The 23874-nt window shown below is 39.0% G+C and overlaps 2 protein-coding genes across 13 annotated transcripts in view; both read right to left on the bottom strand.

Annotated features, from left to right (window-relative positions):
• The window catches only part of LOC115341402 (neuronal acetylcholine receptor subunit alpha-5), a 22006-nt gene extending 10386 nt beyond the window's left edge, over window positions 1–11620 (bottom strand). For 2 of the 9 annotated variants that reach the window (XR_003923386.1, XM_030014302.1), the window contains exons 1-3: window positions 11392–11620; window positions 1440–1591; window positions 522–566 (exon numbers count right to left, since the gene is read on the bottom strand). Coding sequence is in view for 8 of the 9 variants with exons in the window: in XM_030014302.1 (XP_029870162.1) it covers window positions 522–566; window positions 1440–1591; window positions 11392–11509 (315 nt within the window). In the remaining variant the exon portion in view is untranslated. Of the gene's footprint in view, window positions 1–521; window positions 567–1439; window positions 1592–3506; window positions 5608–5647; window positions 5742–8960; window positions 9043–10883; window positions 11343–11391 lie in introns of those variants that run through there. The other 7 variants (XM_030014301.2, XM_030014307.2, XM_030014304.2 and 4 more) reach the window with 6 other exon arrangements.
• Window positions 11621–14790: 3170 nt separating this feature from the next.
• On the bottom strand, window positions 14791–23682 carry PSMA4 (proteasome 20S subunit alpha 4). Of its 4 annotated transcripts, none has more exons than XM_030015608.1 (9): window positions 23524–23682; window positions 23291–23331; window positions 22899–22941; window positions 21932–22094; window positions 20479–20556; window positions 20157–20245; window positions 19174–19304; window positions 18839–18962; window positions 14791–18357 (listed from the first exon to the last, which is right to left on the bottom strand). In XM_030015608.1, the coding sequence occupies exons 2-9, from the start codon at window positions 23291–23293 to the stop codon at window positions 18203–18205; spliced, it is 786 nt and encodes a 261-aa protein (XP_029871468.1). In that variant the 5' UTR covers window positions 23294–23331; window positions 23524–23682; the 3' UTR covers window positions 14791–18202. The 4 variants fall into 4 exon arrangements, with proteins under 4 accessions (XP_029871468.1, XP_029871469.1, XP_029871472.1 ...); XM_030015609.1 differs by having other exon boundaries at window positions 23440–23551; XM_030015612.2 differs by lacking the exon at window positions 23291–23331 and having other exon boundaries at window positions 23524–23665.
• Between the last annotated feature and the right edge of the window lie 192 nt (window positions 23683–23874).

Below are 23874 nucleotides of genomic sequence, written 5' to 3' on the forward strand. Positions count from 1 at the left end.
GGCTTTTTCCTGCCCATAAACAAATACTCGTAAGACGAAAAAGTAGCTCTTTATAGCAAGCATATATAACTTTGAAACTGAAATTCTTCAGTAGTGTTTATCTAATAATCTCAAATATCCCACAAGAGAAAGATCTTAAAACTATTATACAAAAGACGACACAAACCCGTACTTTTCTTAAAATAGCTTTTGAAAGAAAACTTATGTACTGAAGCAGTAACTTTTATGGTTGGATACATGCACCTTGGTATATTAAATGGCCATACAATGCCATATCAGTTTTCTTTTAATTAGGTAAATTTTATAAATTTACCTTTTTGTTTGGTTTTGGTTTTTAAGAGTTTTATAACAATTAATCCTTTAAAGCATTTCCGGGGACATTTTTTAAAGATACTACATAAAATAAAAATTCATGCAACAACTAAGTTTTTTTGAACATACAATTAATTAGAAAAGTTTCTTCCAATTTTTGACTTGCAGTTATGAAGCTTCAGAATTTTACATCAATATTTTACACATACCTGTTTCAACCAGACATTTGTTGTCATCAATTGATTTTTCTCATCCTATAAAAATAAAACATATTTTATGAAATAACTCTGCACAGTACATTTATAGTAATTAGCTGCTTTAGTTCACAGAGATTTATAATTTAAAATACAAAACACACTTCTAAAAGCATTCCAGTCACTGATAAGTATGTTTATATGAGAACTTTTTAAAGACACAATTATGACCTTTGACTATTTAACTGTTAAAGTGATGTTGTTCCCCTTCTGTGTCTCTTTCCTCCCTTCCATTTTTTTATTTGACTGTATGTTATGCAGTCTTACTGTTCTTCTACGGAAACATAAGGGAACAGCCAACATGTGGAAGAAAAACTCCTCTTGTAGCTATAAACAGTGAATTCAATTTGAAAAGAATATTCTGAAGTGAGTAAGTATCAGGGGGAAAAAAAAGAAAACAACTCTGGTTGATCTCTTTTACATCACAGGTAATGCCAAAAGATAATCTTCATTACTATGGAAGTGACATATATCAACACTTAGAGGTTTTTTTGCTGCTTAAGGGGGGGAAAAGAGCTGTATTGCAAGTGTTTCTGAATTTTACAGAAATTGCATCGATAAAGTTTAAAAATATGCGGTTTTCCCATTGAATAAATAAATTAAAACACAATTCCCTAGGCATAAGAATTTCACTCACTTTTTTTTTTCTGAAAACACCACTAAAATTAAGAGCCATTGTCTTCTCAACCTCTTTGCAATCACTTCTTCATGCCTCCATCTACAATGTGTTTTTTTTATTACACTGATAATAATTTCAGAGGTTTAATCTATTGTTTTTAAGCTAATATATGCACAATTGTTTCATATGACTTTATGTCCCAGAATTTTAAGAATTAGGGGAAAAAAATAAACAAACTTATTTACTATACATACCACATCTACTAGCTGAGAGATCGCAAGGCCAAACTTTATTTTTATAGTGTCATTCAAGCGTTCCACTGGACGAACCCATCTTTGATAGTCTTCAAATAAATGTTTAAACAAACGATCTTCACTTTTAGCAATAAAAGAAGGTTCAGATATACCTATATAAAAAAAATAATTTATTAACATTGATTTAAATGAACAGTGCACGTCTGCATTCCTGTGTCCAAAGATCTACAGCTATGCTTATGCAGACTTAAATTTCTCATCTTATCCCCTTTTCTCTGGATCATGGCCAAGGTCTTAGAAGAAGAATTTTATAAAATTACCTCATTTTATTAGCATCTCCATACCACTATCACACTTTAAAATCTATGACTCAAGAACATTCAGATAATTTTAGTAATATAAAGGCAAAAAGCACTTATATAATTTAGCTAGTGCCATGCTATTACAGAACTCCTCTAAAACTGAAAGCTTATCTAAGAGGGACTGAAGTTCTATCATTCTAGAACAAGGTGGTACTTTTTAAAAACCTACATTCACACCATACAGGTCTCCAGTATGCGCTCCAGTTTGAAACATCAGTCCCTTCATGTTTTATACATTATTTCTTCTAATGTTTGGTCACATCTATGATGTATAAACTTTGCAGTACCTGTAGAGCACTTTTTCCCCCACACTGTTTTGTATCTTAAACACATGTGCCAATCTATTTACCAGTCTATCCTCTACCTATTCTAATGTTATATTGACTGGAAGGCACCTTTCTAGTGAAGTAATAGTATACATTCAGTTACTTATTTTTAATAGTTCTCAAGGAGTCATTTCAATCCCTGGAGACTGACTGATGTCCTGGAACAGCCAAAAACCTTCATATAGCTTACAAAGAAGTAGAAACTAAATGTCGTCTTCTGTCTCCTGAGACAATGGAATAATGGGGAAAAAAAAGTATTATAGATGCAGAAACTGCAGGCAGAGTAGCCCAGACCTTAAAAGAGATATGTAAGTTGTCCTAAAGCACCTCATCAAGCAACTGCTGTCCTTTATCTTTGGGAATCCACAAAAAAATGGTTTTTTTACCAACATGGTCTCACTGAAGTGTATCAGTAGAAACCCTGCTACCCCAAAAAAAGCAAACTTTAAGGTTTCTCCTTTATGAGAACCCATGCAAATAAATTATATACCCTAAATAACAAGAGAAGTACAAACTTGGGGAAGATACGGAGAAAGGGGAGGAAAAAAGGCAAGATCAGTATCTAGCAAGTAACTTGAGTAAGAACAGCTTTCAAAGGCAGTGTGAAAGACCTGAAGAAGGCCATCACTTCAAGAAGCAGCACAAGCTACACACATCACCTTGAAGGGAATGGCTCCAAAAGGGTCTCCAATTCCCAGACAGAAGTCAGAGCAACCACCCGAAGACACGAAGGTATGCTCTAAACAAAGATTTTTACTACTCACTGATGAGATTTAAACTGACTGAAACTACTGCTGAAAAAAGACCTAACAATTATTTTAAGGGACAGAATAAACCAAAGAAAGATATTCACAATCATCTCTTTTTAATGCAGATTTTAAATATTATACCATTACATAAATGTATGGCATGACCTCTCTAGAAATGATGTGCTCACTAACAGCATGCTTCTAAAAAAAGATAGATCAGAAACAGAAAAGCAGCAGAGAATGTCATAAACAGATTAAAACCAGAGACAGTCATCCATACAAGGAGAGATTTAAAAGATTAACATTATTTTGTTTGGAGAGGAGGTGAATTTAGTGAACATAACAGATGCAGATAAAGTAGTGAACGATGCATGCAGAAGAAACACCGATGGTATTTAACCTTTCTCATAAAAGAAGGTAAAGGAAACAAAAGCATAAATTAAAGGCAATATAAACAATTTCTATTTGAAGCTCATTACCATCAACATTTGGTAAATCAGAAATTATTAGACATTGAAGAGGACTCAAATTTTAGAATTGACTGGGATTACTAAATTGTCAGTTATGTCAGGTATCATCATACTTGCATAGTGTATTAGTTCTCATTTCAACACAACTTGCAAAATCTACCTCAAAATCTGATCAACAGTTTGATGGCTTGCATTTGTTGCAGAGACTTGGCTAACACCATTTAAGCCATTAATTTAGATGGACTTAAACTAGTTCTATGTAACTGCAACCACTGCAGCTTAGACAACAAAGGCAACGTAAGTTTTTAACTTCCCTCACATTCATCAAAGTGCTCCTGTGACAGCAGCTGCTTTCTACTGCACTGCAAAAGGCCACATTTACATACAGATCCTTCAGACAAAACACCCAAACCACAAGAGAATTCCCTGCCTCCTGCACTGCAGGTTTATGGCAGTCCAGTAGAACTATTATTATGAATACTAACTCGATTTTCCCTGAAATTTTATAGTAGGAGCAAAAGCAGAATGTAGTTTAAGGAATAAGAGCAGTAAAGCAGGAGCAGCAGGACTCCTCTTCCCTCCAGATGTTACCATACACTAACATGCTGCTGAATGGTTCTTGCTGCAGGCCAAGTCAGCATTTGGGTTTTGATACAGTTCACCCTTCTGTTTCAAAATACAAATCTATCTGTTCACAGTGTATTTCATTCATTCACAAACCCACTGTTCTTTGAGATGTAGTATTTGTACATGCTCTACAATTTAACATCTTTCCAGTTCAAGATTGTTGACATGTGGGTTGTGTAATAGCAAAGAACTGATGGGCAACTTGTGTTGTACCACTGAGCATACCTGGATACATGAAAACACACAGGACATAAGAATTGCTGCCAAAAAGGATCCAGCAACAGAATGTTACACACACAGGTTACCTTCACAGCTATTAGGTTAAAATATATTTATTTTTATTGATACCTTAGGTTCAGTGTATCCTCATTAGCCAAAGAATTTTTCTTATTTGTAACTATACACAGATTTGCCAAGTCCTGCTTTTTACAGACATCCAAAAGAATGCTTCCTGAAGACACAACTTAATTTCTCTATTTCTATATCCCTACTTCCTGAATTATGAATGGTTTTGTGCGTATTTCAGCATAATGTTTCATAAATGCTTGATTTTTGTATTAGCATTAATTACATTTCCCTTTTACAGTTACAACTCTCAACTGAATTTTTTGTACAATTTGAGAATGACTATGTATAGCTGGGTATTCTCTCTCCATTAATTGACCTTGAAGCAATGCAGAGGCAAAGTTGCACCTTCACCATTTCTGTGTTCCTGTAAGATGACCTCCTGTACAGCGATACAGCATCTTCAGGGTACATGCCGTTTCCAGATTAAGCTTCTCTTAAAACACAGTATCTTCTCTGCTATGCTAAATGGAAACATGTTCCTTAACTATTTTTATATACTTACAGAAATTTTTTCAAATGTTTATGCTCAGACCTACAGTTTACTCACTGATTTATTAATATGACCATATTTTACTAACAGTATAGTTCAACTAATTTTTTCTTTTTTTTTTCCTACCACAGAAATATCCACACTTTTTCATATTTCTAGTTTATTGTGTTTATTAATAAGCTGGGGCATACTGTTCTTTAAGAGGCAGCTTATACAAAGGGGAGGTCCATGAGGAGGCTGGAGATAGTACCAATATCTTAAGAGTCAGCAAAAATAAAATAAATAAGCACACCTGCCTTCCCATATTTTATTTAATAGGACCACTCGGCTCACTTGTTACACAGACTGCATGTGTTTAATCTCTTTTGTCCTTGTGTCTACATGCTTTTAAAATTATGATAAAGGATGTAATTCTTAGTTACTTACTGGTATTGCCACCAATTAAAAAACCGTGAAGACTGGTGGCAAGTAGAAAAAAGGTACAGAAGAGAGGAAAAGTGGTAAACTACAGTGAGTGGCTTAAGGCAGCAGACTGGCTATGCTGGTTGGAGAAAAACAGAAAGAGGTTAAAACCTATGACTAGCAAGATTAGCAAAAAAACAACCCAGAGTACAAATCTCAAGGGATTATGGAAGCAGTCACCCCTGCTACTAGCTCACTGTACTAAAAAAATCTTAGAGGATTTGTAGCCTTTGAAGGGCAATTCTAAGCATGCCTGTATTTGTGTGGCTTTACTTTTGTTGAGGTCAGGTAACTTCTGCAGTCTAAATGAAAGTCTGCTCTCTATATTGTTCAGTGATAAATCCCAAAGACAAGGTCTATTTTATAATTTATACCTGAAACTCTTCTCTGCTCACTCCATCTTGATTCCAAGTTCAACAAAAACCCCTAAATCACATGAGAAAATGCTGGATGGTCGAAATTTGAACTCTGCAAAAAGCAGATGAACATTTATGCACAAAGCAGACTAATGATTCAATTTTTTTAAACTTTGAAGTAGTTGGAACACACTTTTGACAAAATGATAAGTAGAAATTCTACTTAAACACTTGACCTTGGACAAAATTGTATTTAAAAATTCAGTTCTGCCATTTCCTCCCTAAACATTTAACAAACTTAAATAAAAGCACTTTGGAAGAGCTATTTAGAAAAGAAGAAGAAGCATTACATGAGTCTTGGATGCATGAATAGCATGACAAAACATGGACATGCCTATTCATTTTGTTAACATTCTCAAGTCAAAATTTCACTAGTGCTGCTAATGGCAAACCTTTAAAATGCTTCAGATAAATTACAAAAGTGTTATTCTTTCATAAAAATCTGTCTTTTTACATTGTTTCTTACTGTACCATTATGGGATGAAATTTCTTAGCATTTTAATATGATTTAGCAGCATTATTCTTCTTATAAGAATTACCAGGGAAACAATTAGTGTTACAGCTATATATACCTCATATCTGTTCATAAATTTTGGGTTGTTTTTAAATGAGAGAACATCACAGTCCACGTTTCTGCAAAGAATAAACTTTCTCTGAACTCTACATCCCTCTGCACTTCCTTAGATAAAGTGTCTAAGAACCACATCGGGATTGCAGGTATAACACTGGTCCTTATACTTTAAACAGTGTAGTGCAAAGCATTTTCTAATTTATATAATTGAGTGTTAATGATTTCAGGTTTTCTTTGGATCGCTACTTGGTGCATTCTCAAAAGAGATCCATGGGAGAAGGGAAAGGGTCACTTTTTAGAAGCTTAATGTTAAGATGTAGATTCAGAAGTAATATGTATTACTAATGCAGATTTATAATCATATACCACTATAATGAAAAAGAACACTACCAAGAGCAATAAACATGGCAAAACACACATACTTTGTAGTTAACATTAGATTCTTTAACTGCGTGTTATCATAACATATAGACTGTTATCCACAGATCTAACTACTACAAACTACAATACAGCTAATAGTTTGCCTATAAACCAGGAAGGTGAATGAATATATACAGTACACCTGCCTTCAGTACACTAGTATATTTATCAAGATGATAATGTGATTTTTTTAAGTGATATTTTGTCACAAATCATGTAAAATGTAAGCACTTTTAAGTCTAGAAGCACAATGGTAACTGTTTAACTCTTACCCTAAAAATTGTTCAGTGATCATTTTGAGGGGAAAAAAAAAAGGTTGCCATCCTTCCTACTAACTAACTTATTCTACAGTGAGCATCAGTGCTTTTCCTCCTTTAAGTTTACAATTTTTCCCCAAACAAATCTAGTCGCAACACAATATTTGGTAGCCGGTGAAAATTCTAACTGCAAGTCATATTTATATTGCAGCAGACAGGAAAATATAGAACAAGATCATGTTCAATATTAACTACACAGATCTCTGTCTAATCCTCCCTTTACATTTTAAAGAATCTCCCACCTCTACTTCATTAAGCAGAAAAGATATGTAATATATTAAGTGAAGAATAAAATGGAAGTTTTATTTCTGTACCGATTCCCCGCCCCTTTAAAAGGATCGTAAGTCATACTTTCTGTACTGTTTTCAATTTTTTTGCCTACGTTTCCTTCTATGCTTTAGCAATTGCCAAGAATCCAATCACTAACAGTCAAGCATTTAGTTAACAGTAAGTATTTAGAAAGATCAAAATGACCTTTACTAGAATGTCTGTAAGTCAAAACAGGATTACTAACTCTACTCAATTTACGGAGCAAAAGTCAGGAAAGCCAGCTGTTACATTCTGTACTTCCTGCAAGTATCTTTTTCTCCCCTGTTCAAAAAATAAAGCCAAAGCCCACCACTACTATGAGCACAGAAAAGGTGGTTATTCCTGACGATTTATTGTTGGCAGTTTTTTTGCAAATTTGTTTTGCTTTCTTTTGTTCAGAGGTTGTCTTGCGATTTCAAAGGTTGAGAGTACAAAAGTGACAGCCTTGTATTTCTATCACTGTGTATTAATGCATGCCTGGCAGCTGCTAGCTGCTGCAGGAACTTTTATGATTTTTTGTTTACTCTGGGACTTTCAAGTTATTCGGACGATTTCTGCCTTCTCTCTTACCTAGCACATCAATCTCCTGCCAACCAGTAGCAAAATAAAATGACATATTGTGGACATGAAACTATCAAGGATTTTGAACTCCAATATTGCTTAGCACCTACCAATATGAACAGAGGTACAAGACCTGCACATAGAAACCAGGGAAGAGGTTTCTGACATTCAACTCCAATTTAAAAGATTAAAGTTTCCAGCTTGATAATTGAAAAGTAGAACTAAGCTATCCCCCAATAGCTTAGCATCAAGGGATAATTATGGCCCATATTAATGAAGGCATTTACAAGTTTGATTAATAACAGCATAATATACTGCCACGTAGTTTGTAACTAATCAAGAAACAGATACGATCAACTAGGGGCTGATAGTCTTTAGATTAAGAGCTAACTGGAGCACAAACCATTCCTTTCTGAATACCTGTGCTATGGATTCTATCGTAAATACACACAATATGCTAAAGAGCTTCCTGAACTCTATAGTGAAGCTATTGCCAGCAGTAGTCTCCTGATTAACAGCCACCTACAACGCTAACAATACAGATCTGTGGCATGGCACAGCATTTCCTCATGAGTTCATTGACACTACTATTCTCCTCTCAGCTTTCAGCAGACAGAACTGTGATCCTTCTCACTGCCCCACAGCTAGGGCACAAGAAAAGGCTGCCTCACGTCAGGCTGCCTCAGGGTAAAAATTCTGCTCACTCTGAAGCCAGGGGGACTTTTTCTGTAACAGATCCAGGATTTTGTCAACTCTCTTTACACCATTTTTAACCATTGCATCATTTTCACTGACTGTCAGTAAGGACTGAAGATGGACTGTGAAGACAGCACTGAGGAATGTTGAATGCAAGCAGCAAAAACTGTGTATACAAGTATGGATAGTGCAAGGAGTAAAAGGAAGAACAAGTATGTAGGATCTTAAAAGTAGAACCATTTATTCGTATAGATTTAGAAGGTATGCATCATGGAAGTAAACACAAATCCACAATTTATGTAAATAAGACTTTTATGCAAATAAGACACAGGCCTCGGGCTTCTCACAAGTTGCCAGTGCAGCCCTGGGTGCTGCAGAAGTTGCGCACTGGTGTTACCTTCTGCCACAGCAGCATTTTGCTCATGCAGCTCAATTCCAGTCTTAGATACACTGGAACATACAATCCTATGCCTCATAGAAATCAGATACTCTGTTTAGAAATCAGATACTCTGCTCAAAACCAGATGCAGAGTAGATTTCAGAACATATACTATCATACAAAAATCAGGTTTTATCATTCTGAAAAGTGGGAAACTATACAAGTACTTCCACAGTTCCTTCTACAAATCAGCACAGATATTTCTCCACAGATCAACGCTCATGTTTTTCTTCCTAAGAACCTCTAAAGAAAGCACAAAATATTCTAAGAGAAAAATCACAAGAAACCCATACAAGCAGGAAGGTTTGCAGCTTCCAATCTGTTAAACTGAGTGGAAAATGTTTGGGTGTATGAACTCCCAAGGAAACACTGTCACAGGTCTGCAGCTTGGCACAGCAATGCTGTAGGTGGTTGTTAATCTCAATTCAGTTTGTGCATTTGAGTCTCACCTGTTAGTCTAAGATTCAGAGCAACAAACAAAACTTATAATTTCGTTGTATTTTAAATCAGCACATATTTTGTCTTGTCAAATCAGTTATCCAGGATAAAGGGTTAATTCACCTCCGGACAACTAACTAAAGGAAACACCAAATTCATTTACAAGCACTCTTAAAGTATGATAAAACAAAGTCACATCCATAAATCACTTCTACTCATTAAAATGATTACTGTACCACAGGCAAAGCAATGCCTTTAAAATAATTTTAACTGTACGTACATGATACTCTGATTTAGGTTATTATTTGTGTTTGCCCTATATTTTAGTAATAGGGAGCTATAATGTTTTTCATCTTCTTAATAGCAAATTTCATTTTATTTTAGAGCAAACAAATTGTGAAAAGAAAATTTTATCCTCACTATACACGATCAGTTCATAATGAGGTCAAACTGCTGGCTTGTGCCAAAAGGCAAAATTTGGCTTAACGTGACTGCAGGTAATTCCATACAGTTATATAATGTAACATAATAATTTCACATAGTAATATCTTCTGTCATGATGAAAAACACTACTTTTCCAAATAGAGACCAAGAATAATCTTTTAAATCACATTTAGCAATAACAGACTGAGTTTTTGTATGTTGAATTAAAACCGAGACCTCAATACAATTTACTTTCCTTAAACCGTACTTACAATCATTTTTTTCAATTTTGAGCTGATATTAAAAGGTCAATTTTATTTTTCATTAATTTCCTTTCTGCTTGTAAATATTGCTGTTATGACTTCAAGATGTTCTGCAAAACTCTTCGCAATGTACCCATAAATTATACAAAAGCCATGTTTTGAAATAACTATTCCTAAATAATTATTTGAAAGAGCATTGGTTCTGCTCCTTTAATCTTTCTGTAATTTTATAAACACTTCAGCTTCACATGCTATTTTACATCCTTCAACTCTGCAAGTTACATCCTGATTGAATTACGACTGACTCTTTTGAAGCCAAAGAAATAATGCATGACCAAACTAAAAAGAATTTTTTTATAAATTCTTCAGAGGGGCATTTTTACGTGCAGCCCGATCCATATGCGATATTGCAATTATTAAAACATATTCTGTAAATTTACCTCCATAGCAGCTGCAAATGCAAAGAGCACGCACCACAAATCTACGACTGTACCTCGTCTGAATCAGCGAGCAGAGGAAAAATTGAAAGCTATGACACTTCAAATGTTCAAAGCGTTATATGTTCATTTAAAAAGCGTAACTGCGTAGTGAAACGTGTGGTAGTCAAGACTGATATGCACCTGAAAAGCCGTAGTCTGGTAAAGGCATTTTTCCCCTCTCCTGCGAAAGGGGCAGCTCTGGCGAGCCCGTTTGACCACGGTCTCTGTAGGTCACGTTCGTTTCTTTTAAAAACTAGCAGAAGTCCTGCCATCCCTACCTCAGTACTCCTCAGCGACCGCCAGAACCCCGCTTCACCCTGAAATCAGCCTCATTTTAGCCTCCCCTCGGCAAAAGTTGATGGCGTGGAAAACGAAGCGTGACGCGTGGCCGTCTCAGCCCCGGCAGCCTCTCCCCTCCACACGCAAAAACCCGCCTCATTTCTCCACACGAAACGCGCTCTCCTCCCGCCCGCGCTCCCGCCGCCCGCCGGAGCCGGGCTGCACACGGAGCACCGGAACACCCAGGGGAGGCAGCGGCGGCCCGGCGGACCCCTGGGCTCCGGTACAACCTCCCCCGACCCCCGGCGGCCAGCTCGCCCCGCACAACGACAGGTTTACACGAAAGCCGGGGTTCAAGGGGGCTCATAACTCCCAGCTGACCGTGTCGTCGTCCCCCCCATCCCGCCTCCGACACCCTCCCAGCTTCCCGCCGAAGCGCCTGCCTGCCACCCGCCCCTCCCGAGCGGCTGACCCTCACCCACACGGGGCCGCTCCGAGACGCCTTACCCGCGTAAGGGGCGCGGGCGGAGGGGCCGGCTCCGGACCGGCCGAGAAAAGGCGCGAAGAGGCAGGTGAAGAGGAGCAGGGGGCGGCCGCGGCGCAGGCGGGCTCCGAGCTCGGCCATGGCTGGGGCACGGTCCCCGCCGCCTCAGAATCCCGCGGCGAGGACGGGGCGCCGCTCCTGCCGGCCGGCGCTGGCCACGCCCCGCCGGGAAGCCATGAGGGGGCGCGAGGGGCGGGAGAAGAGCGCGCGCGGCGGGAACCGTTAGAACGGTTGGCGTGCTGCGGGCGGGGGGGAGGAGGAGGAAGAGGACGGGGGGGGGGATAGCGGCGGCGCGACCCTCAGCAGCAGCCTCGGCAAGGCGTCGTCCGCGGGTCGTTTTTCCCGGTAGCCAGTCCCGGAGGTGACCCGGAGGTACCGACTCGTGGCCCGGCACCGCGTGGGGCTGGCCGGACAATCGTACAGCTGACCGCCGGCTGCGTGCCTCAGCGGCCCTGCCTCGGGCGGGTGACGGCCACCGCCTCCCCCGCGGTCTGTCAGGAGAAGTTCCCCGTGAGGGAGGCAGGTGCTACGGGAAGGAGCTATAACTAGCAGGTACCTCGGAGGGAAAGCTGTAGCCATCCCACAGAGCACTGTAGCCAAAGGCACCCCTGGGGCGCCGTCCCGCCGCTTCCACAGTTAAAGAAAAGGTTCCTTCAGAGGCGCAGGTGCTGACTAGGTAGGTGGTGAGCTGGGGTCACTGCTTCTGCCTCTCGAGCGACCTGCCGTGCCTCGCTGAAACGCGGCAGCAGCCACGGAAGCGTTAAATAACCATGGTACATCCACCTGGGTCGACATTTGGTTCTTTTAAACCATGTTTGGGGGGGGGGTATATAAGTTTGAGTGAATTTTAGTGAAAAGGAAGATACTAAACTAATTTTTAACTGCCATTACATATGAAACACTCAGTAGGGTTGGGTTTTTTTTACGTTTCTAAATCAGAATGTTTTGGAACTTTTAATCAAAAATAAGCAAGCTGATGCAAGCTAAAAAGACCTAGGATATTTCCATCTTTATGTATATTATAGATATATAACATAGATCATGAATACTCTGCACAAAAAACCCCAACACCTTTTTTTTCTATATCAGATAAATAAAAAGTTATAAAAGACAACTTTAAATGCACCAACTGTGAAATATAATTAATGATTTTTCTTAAATCACCCTAATGGAAATGTACAGTGTACACATTGCCACAGAAAATAGAAGCAGCTGGCATTAATGCATCTTTTACATTTAAGGTACTGTTTAAGATTTTCACAGAGAGAAAAGATTTGGAAAGAAGGGCTAAACGGCTTTACACAGTGTTAATCAGCTGCTACTTGAAAAGTGCTAGATACCAGATTCCTCAGAAAAATGGACCTTATTCAATTCAAATAATTTTAGAAACTTTGTACCTTCCTAAAATGAGCATTACCCAAAGTAGTAACTTCACTAAGCATGTTGTCAATTATAAAAATTCTTTCATACCAAGTGTTTATTTTATAGAAAAATAGGGCATCTCTTTGTGTAAATCATGAATCTTTTGACGACCAAAGCAGAGTACTTAAGAATTTCAATCCCTTTCTTAATTTTTAAACTCTTGTTTTTCTGTATCATCTTATCCTACAGCCATATTTAGGATGTGCACATCTGTGCAAGACATAATGCAGTCAGTACAAGCCATCCGAAAAAAGGCTGCTTACACAGTAGTTTCTTCCAGCACACTTCTAGTGACATGTTGTATTGATTTGAATGCTCTGCAGTAAATATGGTCATTTTATATATTGAGAATCCATTTGTATACTGCATGTCCTCCACAATCGAAATATGTGTTAAAGGATGCAGTGTGTGACTCTTATTTTGAAATGCTCAGTGTGTATGCAGTAGTCAACCCAAGATTTTAGAGTAAATTAAAATTTATTTTAGCCCAAAGCATGGCACAACCCCCCCTATTTTATTCTTTCATGATACACTGGAGTTCTAATGTTTTCTGAATGCTCCAAAAATTACTGGGCAATGTTTCTACTAGAAACTGCAAATCTGTAGTTTTTGATGACAACTGGTCCACCACTGCATTGCACCTGGTGTTCCTAACATTAAGGTTATCACGTAATTTCTGTTCACGGCGTATGTGTGCATTGCAGTAAATGCATTTTGGAGCCATCATGTCTAGTTAACAGTGTTAAACATAGTTGCCATTCGGATGTGCAGAACATAGCAAACTGGTTTTATTACATAACTATGAATTTGTTTGCAGCTGGGTCCTAGCTAGGCAAAACAGATGCTGTAAGATATAAAAGGATTAAACTGTCTCGGTTACATGCCCAACATTTTGCTAAATATTTTATGTAGCATCATCTGGCACACATTAATTACGTTGTATTATTATTGGTTTAGAAAACAGTAGTTATTATAAATAAGAAGCCATTTTTTCCTGCTGCTTTGAACTTGGAGCAAAATGTTAATACTAACAGCAGCATGTTAAGTTTAATATTTATGATTAAGTGAAAGCCTAAACAATTACATGAGTAATGTCTGCTATCTTTCAAAGGGTCCTTCTCAGCAGGACTTGACATCTGAAGGTCCCCACTAAAGTATGTTCTGAGAACCTCCAGTAAATTGGCTGATGGCAGCTTTCACTGTGCACTGAAGAGTACTTTAATTGGAAAGCCAAATGCCAAATTAATCACAGATTAAAATAGCAAGCTGCTCAGTTCTCTTTGTAAAATCAAATACTCTAAAAATATTTTTGTGAAGCTGAATTTTCTCCAGATTAAAGCCAAGAGCTATATAACCAGTGAAGGGTGCTCTCAGATCAGGTTATTTTAGCAGGTTTTCATATTGTAACAGAAATAACTGCAATTAAAACTTGAAAACGAGGACAACTTTTACTAAGGAAAACTGTAATGGCAAATATTCTTTAAAGAAAATGACTTTTAAGTCAGTCCTGGAATCTCATCTAGTCTGAAGGTACCTAATTTCTCTAATGTATGACGTACCCGAGTGCATTAACTTCTTGGACTTAGATGTCTTGTATACACTTAGCTATGTTACCTATGTATCACATACAGTTCTGTGGCCTCTAAAACCACTAATTTGAACACCTTGTAATCATTAATATATTTGTTCTCACAACATAGTGGTGAAGTATTTTCTCTAATTTTAAGATTATGAACAGAAAAATAAATAATTACTTTGGGAATGCATAACAAAACAGAAGCAGGAGTCAATTTTAACATTAAAAGTCCTTTGTTTATCATCTTAATTTGGGTTCTTTTATAACTCTGACAAGTGAAAATATTTGGGTGAATAGGGAAGCATACCTAAAGGAACCTTCTGTCTTCCAGCGCACAACACGGTAAGTCACATAAGAAGCAGTCTTAGAAGTTAATTTGACTTTATTTGAACAGAATACAGTCATCTAGAAAACAAGCTAACTCCCTTTTTTAAACACTGACAGATGCAAGAGACAGCACAGGTATTACTGAAGAAGCAGTAGTTTCATTATCTCTTAAACTACCTAGAATAACAAAACACATTACAATTTATTAGGACAATCTGTTTGTGAATACTTGCCCTAACAAGTTCTATCATGCATTCAAGTGAGATATAAACTATCCAGTCTTTAAGTTTACTAACATCATATTATGCAAACAGTTTCAAGTAAATACTTTTACCTAATTTGAAAAATCTGTCACCTTCCACAGCACCACATGAAGTTCTGGTGTTAAAATAACATTTAATCCACAGCAATAGCTAAATATTTGAAATACTTATGTAATACACTGTAAACTCTACGTAAACACTACGTACACCAAAAAAAAACATACAAAGAACAGGAAGATCATTTTGATTAGCAAAGACAACTCAAATGTATCGCCAAAATCATTTTTCTGTTCTTACGACTTATCCCCAAACCACTCCCAGGAAAGGCACAGATAGTGGTGATTTTTTTTTTTTTTTTTTTTTAAAACACACAAAGCCAGAATCAACACATTAGGCCTATGCAGTCAAACACTGCTCTATTTCTAGGAAAAACAGGTAAGGAACTTGCATTAGTGTAGGGATGTCCCAGGAAGATTCTAGTCAATAAAAGATCTCCAGCACCTGCTTATTGTCCTAGGCTCAAATGCAGAAAAGAACCAGAAATTAAGTTTAGTTTAGCAGAACTTTACTGTACATCTTGGATATGAGTGCCAGCTAGAGTTACTTGCCTATGCCAAGGCAGTACTGAGGCTCATCTCACAATCAGCTATTCATGGCACTCAGTAGAGATGGCGTTTTTTAAATTAAATTGATTATTGTTCAAAGATTATACTCATAAATTATTTGACAATACTTTTACTTTGGGTAAACAAAACCTTTAAATAAATAGATCTTTTAAAATGTAGCACAACTACACAACTTATCACAATGCTTCAATACACAATGGAGTACAGATCAGAAAATTATTTAAATCATACTGACCTTTGATTATTACAGTATCTATAAAGTTCTCCTTTACCAACAAATGATGCAGTGTTTGGCAAAGAAATGCTATTGGTAATTCTTTAAACAAAGATCCAAATATATTTGTTATCCCCTCTTTGTTAGAAACAGAAGCACTTAAGAAAAAATATTTTTATAAATCTATATCCTAAGCTATCTAATAATACTTCTACTAGTATACTAAACAAATTGCCTTGCGTGACTTATATACATTGATGAACCCAGACTCAGATGCTCTAATGGTTTCCTGGAAGACAGAAAGCATTGCTGGAGTCTATCAGATTCTGTTTCAAGTGATCTTTGAGAAGTTAGAAAAAACTCCATTTTGGCATTGCTGCTTTTAGGGTATATTCCAAGTACTTGTATAACCATCATCAGTGATCTAGAAATCTGCAAAAGATGCTGATATATTGCATTCATGGTATCAAAAAATAAGAAGATTGAGCACTGAATATTCTACATAAAAATGGAGCTTGAGGTATTTATACAACCCTTTATAATGGAGATTAAAACTTACCCCTTGCATGTTGTCTGCAACTATTCAGAACTTCTTACGTGAAATATCATTCCTATGTTATTATTTGGAAGATCTACTGTTGCACAAGGTGCAAATAAAACTCAAGTCTAACTTTTATTAGCTATAAAATTTAAATACTAACAAAGTATTGTCCAAGTTCAGTACAAAAGACTAAAGCAATTGGCCTGCACTGAGACTTAGAAAATGAACAAGCAGGTCCTGCAGCCTGCACAGAACCCATGCCACCCCACACCGCTCTCTGCACAGAGGTTGCCAAAGTGAGTGCCGTATATCTACGCAAGCTGCAACACAGACACCTCAAGTCAGATTCCTTCCCTCTGTTCTCAACAGTGAATCTTACAGCAATGAGCTCAAAAATGGGTTTTGTTGAGACTAAGGGTAATTTCTGGCCATGTTGACAAAGTACATTGTATCAGTCAAAAATGTCTCGGATAGATTAAAAATAATAGAACACTTTATGGATTCACTCCATTTCTTTAAATGGTTTTATTAAATCCTGTAAACACCGGATATCCTTTGGGGCAAAAAAACCTAAAACAAAACCAAAAAGCTACAAGACAGACACAATCTAGGGTTGGCAAAAAGGTGCTGGATCACCAGTGTCACAGTTGAAATTCAGCAGGTAAGGCCTCTCATTTAAGCATGTCACTCAAGTGAGTTTTTCAGTTTGCTTTTGATAACTTTTTGATAAAGGGTGCAAAATAATTTTCAGTAACTTGTTTTCATCTCCTCTATTAACTCCAGATTTTTTTTTTTTTTTTTCAGAAATAGAAGAGTTTTTTTTAATCTGAAAATCATATTATTTTGCATTCAGTATAGGGACAATCTGAACAAAAATTATTGTCATTTCTAATTCATGCACAAATACGATGATTTCTCAAGTGATTAACTGATTAGTTTTCTAGACTGTTGTCTGTCAGAGAAGGGAACAGAATTCTCTGGGGAAGTATCAGCAACACTAAACATAAAACCTCTCAATTTCCTTTCAGGACAAAATGTAAAATAGTCAACATGGCCCAAAATCATGCACTATTTTATTTACCTATTTGTATTTTGACAAGATAGCTTAACATTTTTATGTGGCCTTTGTAAAATGTCTTTCTAGTTTGTGTGAATACAGCTAGTGTTATATGATTAATTTCTTAGAAAACACATGCACTCATGAAAGGCTATGATAAACTGAACACATTTGCTACAGGGCCTGTTTAAAACACTACTGCTTGCAAGACCATCAGTTTGACATAGCCCGTTATAGAACAAAATAGGCCAAAACTAAAACTTGGCATGCCAGCACACTTTAATTCTGTATTTGTGAAATGATTTTTCAAACTTAAGAGCCCTTTTCACTACTTTAAAAGGAAAACCCACACATACACACAAAACGCTAACAATTCTAACACCATATTTGTTCTTTACCAACTAGCATATACCTTGTTTTAATGGTTTAAAGCGATTAAATCCTTCAAGATTGTGCATATCCAGGCATTACTGAGGAAATAAAGACACCCATCACTATTCTTCTTAAATTTTATTCCATAATAAAAAATAGAAGATGAAAGAAATAAAGTGTTCAAGAATTAAAGCAATTATTGGTCAATGTAAGGAGCAGTAAACTAATTATCTGAATGGTGATTAAGGACCTGGTTCATCAAAAGTAATTCTGGGTCCTCCATGGCATAAGCTGTAGGCTTCTACAAAACAGAAACCCAGATTATCTTTTACTGAAGCAGGTCCTATATTATCTACAGAACACTTGATTTCATATTCTATTTATCCTTCTCTTTTTGTTCTTTCTCCTTCTTTTCACGTTCAGCTTTTGCTTCCTCCTCCTCATGTTGTTTTATCAACTGTTCCACCTCCTTTTGCTTCAGAACCCTTATCACTGTCTTTCCGTTCTCTCTTGTCAGTGTTGCAATTTCAACTGAAACATATGGAACAGACAGCGGCGTTACATTTTGTCCTTTAGAGAGAGCAATCATCATAAGGGTAAGATTTGGGGTTACAACTGACAACGAAGCAGAAGGCTCTTGTCCTGCCTCTGCAAAGAAGCTTGACTGGCAAGCCAGAAGGCAGCAGTCCTTTTCTGCAGCAGCATACACAAGCACGTTAATACCTCTCCAGTGATTCTTCTACCAGACACGTCGCCATTTCTGCTACTGTGCCAATACAGCCTACGATTCCTAAACTGTGGTCTAGCCCCTGGAGCTGACCAAGGTGGATCATCCTCAACTAAGCTATCTGCGTGCCTCTTAGAAAGGTTAAGGCTGAGAGCTGCTGCATCTTCTGAAAACTTTTTTCACATGACAACTGAAAATCCAGTCAACCACATCTAGTGTATGTACATTTGCTACATTTTCTTTTTTTAAGCAAAGGGTGTTATCCCGTATTAGCAAACTGCTTACCTTTCTCTGCAGAGAGTTTACTAACATCCATGGTTTTGTTTAGAACCTTAATGGCTAATGCAAGTGCAGTCTTTAAGGTCATTTCTCCTTCTTTGTAGTCTTGCTTTAGCATTGACACAGCTGCCTATAAATTTCACAGAAATTAAAATGGTATCTTTGGGCAATCAACCAAACAGTTGCTTTTTGCAAGATAATATCAATACATGAGTAACAGCAGTGTTTCTACAGTTATCTATTTCTGCTCTGCACTAGTAATCAACAACTCAGTTTAATTAGTACAGTGCAATTTACACTTTTTTTTGCTTGACTTTGAGAGGAAAAAATCCAGAACTTACAGCACTGTTGTTCCCAATGCATGTAGCTTTCCACCCTCCATAATTTCCACTAGGATCACTTTGATACAGCTGAAATCCATAATGCTTATCCCAGCCAATATAGAGCAATGAAACACCAAAAGGACGTTTTCCTGTTGAAAAGAAGGCTATTAGCAATCTAAATTTAGTAACAAGATTGGTCATGAGTGACAATTATTTTCTTTGATTTCTTTTTTCAAATCTATTCCTGTGAACTAGGATTTAACAGACTGTTCTGCACTTCTGTTGCTTGAGATAAGCACGCCAGCATTTCCTTCTAAGTCTTGGGGAAGGGGGGGCAGCAGAGATTTATTTCATTTAACCCTAAGAGCAGCTCATTTCTGTCTCCACAAATTGCAATTTCTCATCTCAGGACTTTAAATCAAAACTTAATATTTAAAGTATGTAGCTTAGCTGTTGAAGTGAATAGCTTAACAGCATCAAAAGCCAGGTACATAAAAAGGTCATTCTTTCACACTACATATACGTAAAATACCAGAATCATCAGTTCATGTACTAAGGAACACTACTTAGAACACCATGTCTCTTGATCCACAGAAATAGTATTTTTTGAAGTGTTACGCTATTGATACCCCTACATATAGTCTCATTTGTGATTCATTGTGCCATTATGCTGGATGGGCCCAAAACGTTGAAAGGTTACAAACAATTCTTTGCTGGTCTTTTGAAGGCATTCACTAAGTCCAAGAGCGTGCAAAGCATTCTATGCAATAGGCCAGAATCTCAGCCATCAGTTCCTCAATTGCTAAAAAGTAGCACCTTCAGTAGCAAAACCATAACAGTGACTACCCATTCCCTTCTAAAACTTGGCTATTGTTTTTCTCAGTATAACTTTGCCATGGAAGAATTTGGTAGAACTGTCCAGAGACTCAGATGCTTCAAATTATGTAACAGAATCATTCTTTAGACATTTAAAAGCACAATGGTTCATCACATTTCATTACCTCCAAACTGCGTGTAAGCCTGCTTGATATCACATAGTGCTGTTACCAGTTGTTCACAAGGAATGGGCTCTTGATACTGTAACAAATATCTAGCATGAAAGACAAAAAAAACAGTTTTCAGAACTTGATGTGCTGACAGTATCCTGTACCACATTTAACAAGAAACAAGTTCCTAAGGTGGAGCCTCTTCTATCTAGCCGTTTTATTTCAAACAACCTACTTCTGCTCTACTAAATACACATTCATTTTGATTTAATACATAACCAGAATTGAATCTGACAGCACAGGCAAGTAAAACCATGTTAACTATCAGCAGACCTACCTCTGCGCAATCAGTCTCAGTTCATTTGTTAAAACATTGGCATCTGAAGTTATTCCTGCAACGCTGCAAGCCATATCCCTGCAATAAAAGCATACAAATTAACTGCATTCCTATCAATCTTCAACAACTAGACATGTCTTCAGACAGTGGTTCAACAGAACGCCTACTGTTGGGCTTTTCTGATCAAAACTACATAGCTGCCATATAAAACAGGTTCACCCGCTCCTGCCTTTAGGGTACGCTAAAAATAATATCTAACCACTTTGTAAGAGCAGAGGTGGACAGCAAAAAGTAAGCAGGTCAGTATGTCAGTTACACATATAGTTCTGAGAAAAGGATCATGCCAAAGATGATTAAGTCCTGAGTGTCTTCACAAGAGCCATTAGCTACATACAAGTGCCTATCTGGAGGCCACCTGACACAGCACACCAGAATACTGAAGGAGCCACACAGATGTGACAGGTCTTCAGTGGAAGCTGCTGGCTGACACACTGCATTTGTGTAACTGAAACTTAATCTTGATTTGATCATAAGGAAAGCAAGTGCTTCACATCCTTCGTTGTTTCGTTAGCTCTTAATTTAAGATCTCTTTTGCCCAATTTGATATTGCTACCAAGCTTTCACTACACAGAAAGGATTCGAGAAAAATAATCCAGATTATTTTTTCCAAGTGAATGTAAACATTTTTCAGAAGATGGAAGGGCTGGCCTAGACAACTACTCCAGTCTGCTATTACACTGTCTCCTTAAAAATCCTGTACTTCCTACAGTTCTAGCTGCTTTCAAGATCAACACAGAATGGGAGGCTAATAGGATGAAAAGCTATTCGTGTTTCATGTGCACCTTCTGGCAGGGATGAAGTTCTACCTCCCTTATAGGCAAGAGAGCATAATATGTAACACTCTTCGCTCTGACATCACAAATTTAACTTCCAGAGAGCTAAAAAGGAAATTGTAATAGGGAGCTATATCATTTCTGCTACAATTGTGGCAAAGAAACCCAAGGTGTGTTTTACCTATCTATCTTGTTCTCTTTGAATCACAAAAGAAAACCAAAGACTTAGAAGAGGATGCTGAGCTGAACTAGCATGGTAATTTTGGTGTGCATTCTCTACTCTGCCCCCCTCCGAATGGTATTTTGTGAAACCGAGAATTCCCAATTTTCTTAACTGCTGCAATAACGTTACCTTGTACAGGGAAGTACCAACAAACAGGCTATTTCACCTAGAAAATTCTCCTAGAGATTAAAAAAAAAAAAAAAAAGCAATGCTTCTACTTTAGAAGAACTACTGAAGCGAACAATGACAAAACAGTCATACCTGTCTAAAACGCTGAACAAAAAGAAACTAACACTTCAAATAAAATAAAACCGGGTTCAGTGCTAAAATGTCTGAATAACAGCAGTGTTTTGTTACTGATAACATCACTGGACATCTGATCATCATTTCAACTTACTCATTAAGTTTGTATATTTTCTCGGAGAAAAACACTTCATCAAGAAGCTTGTGAATGTTGCGTCTCTCCGCTGCTAGCAAAACACCATCATTTGCTAGAATTCCCAAGCAAGTACCTGCATGTCCAATTGCTTCCATTGCATACTCAACCTGGTACAAGCGACCTAGGAAAGGATTTAAATCAGTAACATCAAAAAAGTAACACTGAACAGGACAAAGTATGCAAGATGACTTAAATTTGCAAGAATCTGATGGATGCTCATTGTACGACCTAGTCTTGACTTCTTCAGTCTGTTACCAGCAGATAGTAAATTAACCGGTTGAAAAGGAGGAAGGAGTCAGAAAAGGAAAATCCACAAATCTGATAAGGTAATACAGGGCATCTCCAACGTGGAGAAACAACCCCTTCTTTTACAAAAAAATAAAATCTACAGAACTCTCTGCTGCAGTAATATGAGCAAAAATGGATTTTCAACAATCAAAGAAAATATTTAATACTTGATTTTGAGTCCATCCCATCTAAAAAAAAAGGAAAACACGGTTTGTACATACTTGTTCCAGCATGTGTAAGAATAACAAGGAGAGGTGTGATTGCACCAGCAGGATATTATGCATTCTCGGGGGGATGGAGGAACAATAGGAAAATCCATCCGCACTCAAACAAAAGATGAATGGTGAAGATTCGCTCAAGTTATTTTAAAAACGTGGCAGGTGGTATTACTCAGTAATGGGGCACGGTCTCATTATTGCTTGAAGTAGAATGAATTTGGAAGTTGCCACTTTGGGCCCTTGGTGTCCTTACAGAATTGGGCGCTACTTCTAGTGGGTAGATAGGATTTCTGTAATACGTATATAGGTGGAAACAGGCTATAAACAACCAACCTTTGTACAAGCAGTTTATTACTTAAGTTTTGAGAGGCTGGATAGAATAGTCAGAGTTTACTTGAAAGCGTGGGGTTAAAAAATACCTTCTGGAGAAAATATGGTAGTTCGGGAGTCATATCTTCGAGACTGTAAAAAGCAATAGCTGGTTAACTTTCATCGTTCTCTTGTCAGAAAGCAACCTTCTAAAATTAGCCGTGCTCCGACCCGCATATAAAGGGCCCCGGTCGCTTCGTGACCTCAGCTTGGCACCCACGGCACGGCAGTAACGCCGCCAGCACCACACGCGCGGGCCTGGCCCACGGACCCCGCTGTGCCCACGCCCCCGGCCCCGCAGGGGCAGACCACGGCCCCTCCGCAGCGCGACCGCCCCTCGCCTCGCCACACGCTGCAGCCGACCCGCCCGCGCCGCCGGCGGGCCGGGCCGTGACTCGACGCGACCGGCGGCTCAGCGAAGCCCCGGGGAAATACCACTCACCATCGTGCCGGGGACGCGCTGCGGGCAGAAGGGAAGCGGGCCTGCAAGACACCACAACGCCCGTTAACCGGCACCGGCCGCCCCGCGCTCACGGACCCCGGCCCTCCCCCCCCCCCCCCCCCCCGCCCGCAGTGCAGAGTCATCCTCACCGCGGCCGAAGGCGAGGGCCTGGCCGCCTCCCGCCGCGCACGGGGGCGCGCCCCGCTCCCCCCAGCCCGCCCGCCCGCACTCACGGCAGGCCGAGAGGAGGCCGATCGGCCGCGGAGGGCGAGCGAGTCCCGGCCGGCGGGGCAAGAACCGGGCGCTACGGCCGCGCCCAAACCTCCACCGCTGCGTCGGAAATGGCCGCCGCGCCTGCGCGGTGCCGTGTGCCGGACTAGGGCGGGGCGCGGCGTCCCTTCCTCCCCCCCCGCCCCCCGGGGAGGAGGGGCGGCCGGTACCGCCCCGATCGCGCGGCGCGGGGAGGCGCAGCGGCCGCTGAGGGGAGGCGAGGGGAGGGGAGGCGGGACGGGCCGGGCCGGGCCCGCCGAGGCGAGGGCAGCGAGCAGCGCCTCAGGGAGCCGAGGGCGGCCCTCGCCCGCCGC

The sequence above is a fragment of the Aquila chrysaetos genome, chromosome 5 (assembly GCF_900496995.4).
Source record: "Aquila chrysaetos chrysaetos chromosome 5, bAquChr1.4, whole genome shotgun sequence".
Taxonomy (NCBI): Eukaryota; Metazoa; Chordata; class Aves; order Accipitriformes; family Accipitridae; genus Aquila; species Aquila chrysaetos.

What these genes read in the sequence shown, in the direction of transcription:
- PSMA4 (XM_030015608.1), bottom strand. An exon ending in AAAATATACAAACTTAATGA is followed by an intron (nt 20,557 to 21,931) that starts GTAAGTTGAAAT and finishes CTTTTATTGCAG; the next exon opens with GGATATGGCTTGCAGCGTTG. An exon ending in GGCTTACACGCAGTTTGGAG is followed by an intron (nt 19,305 to 20,156) that starts GTAATGAAATGT and finishes TCTTTTCAACAG; the next exon opens with GAAAACGTCCTTTTGGTGTT.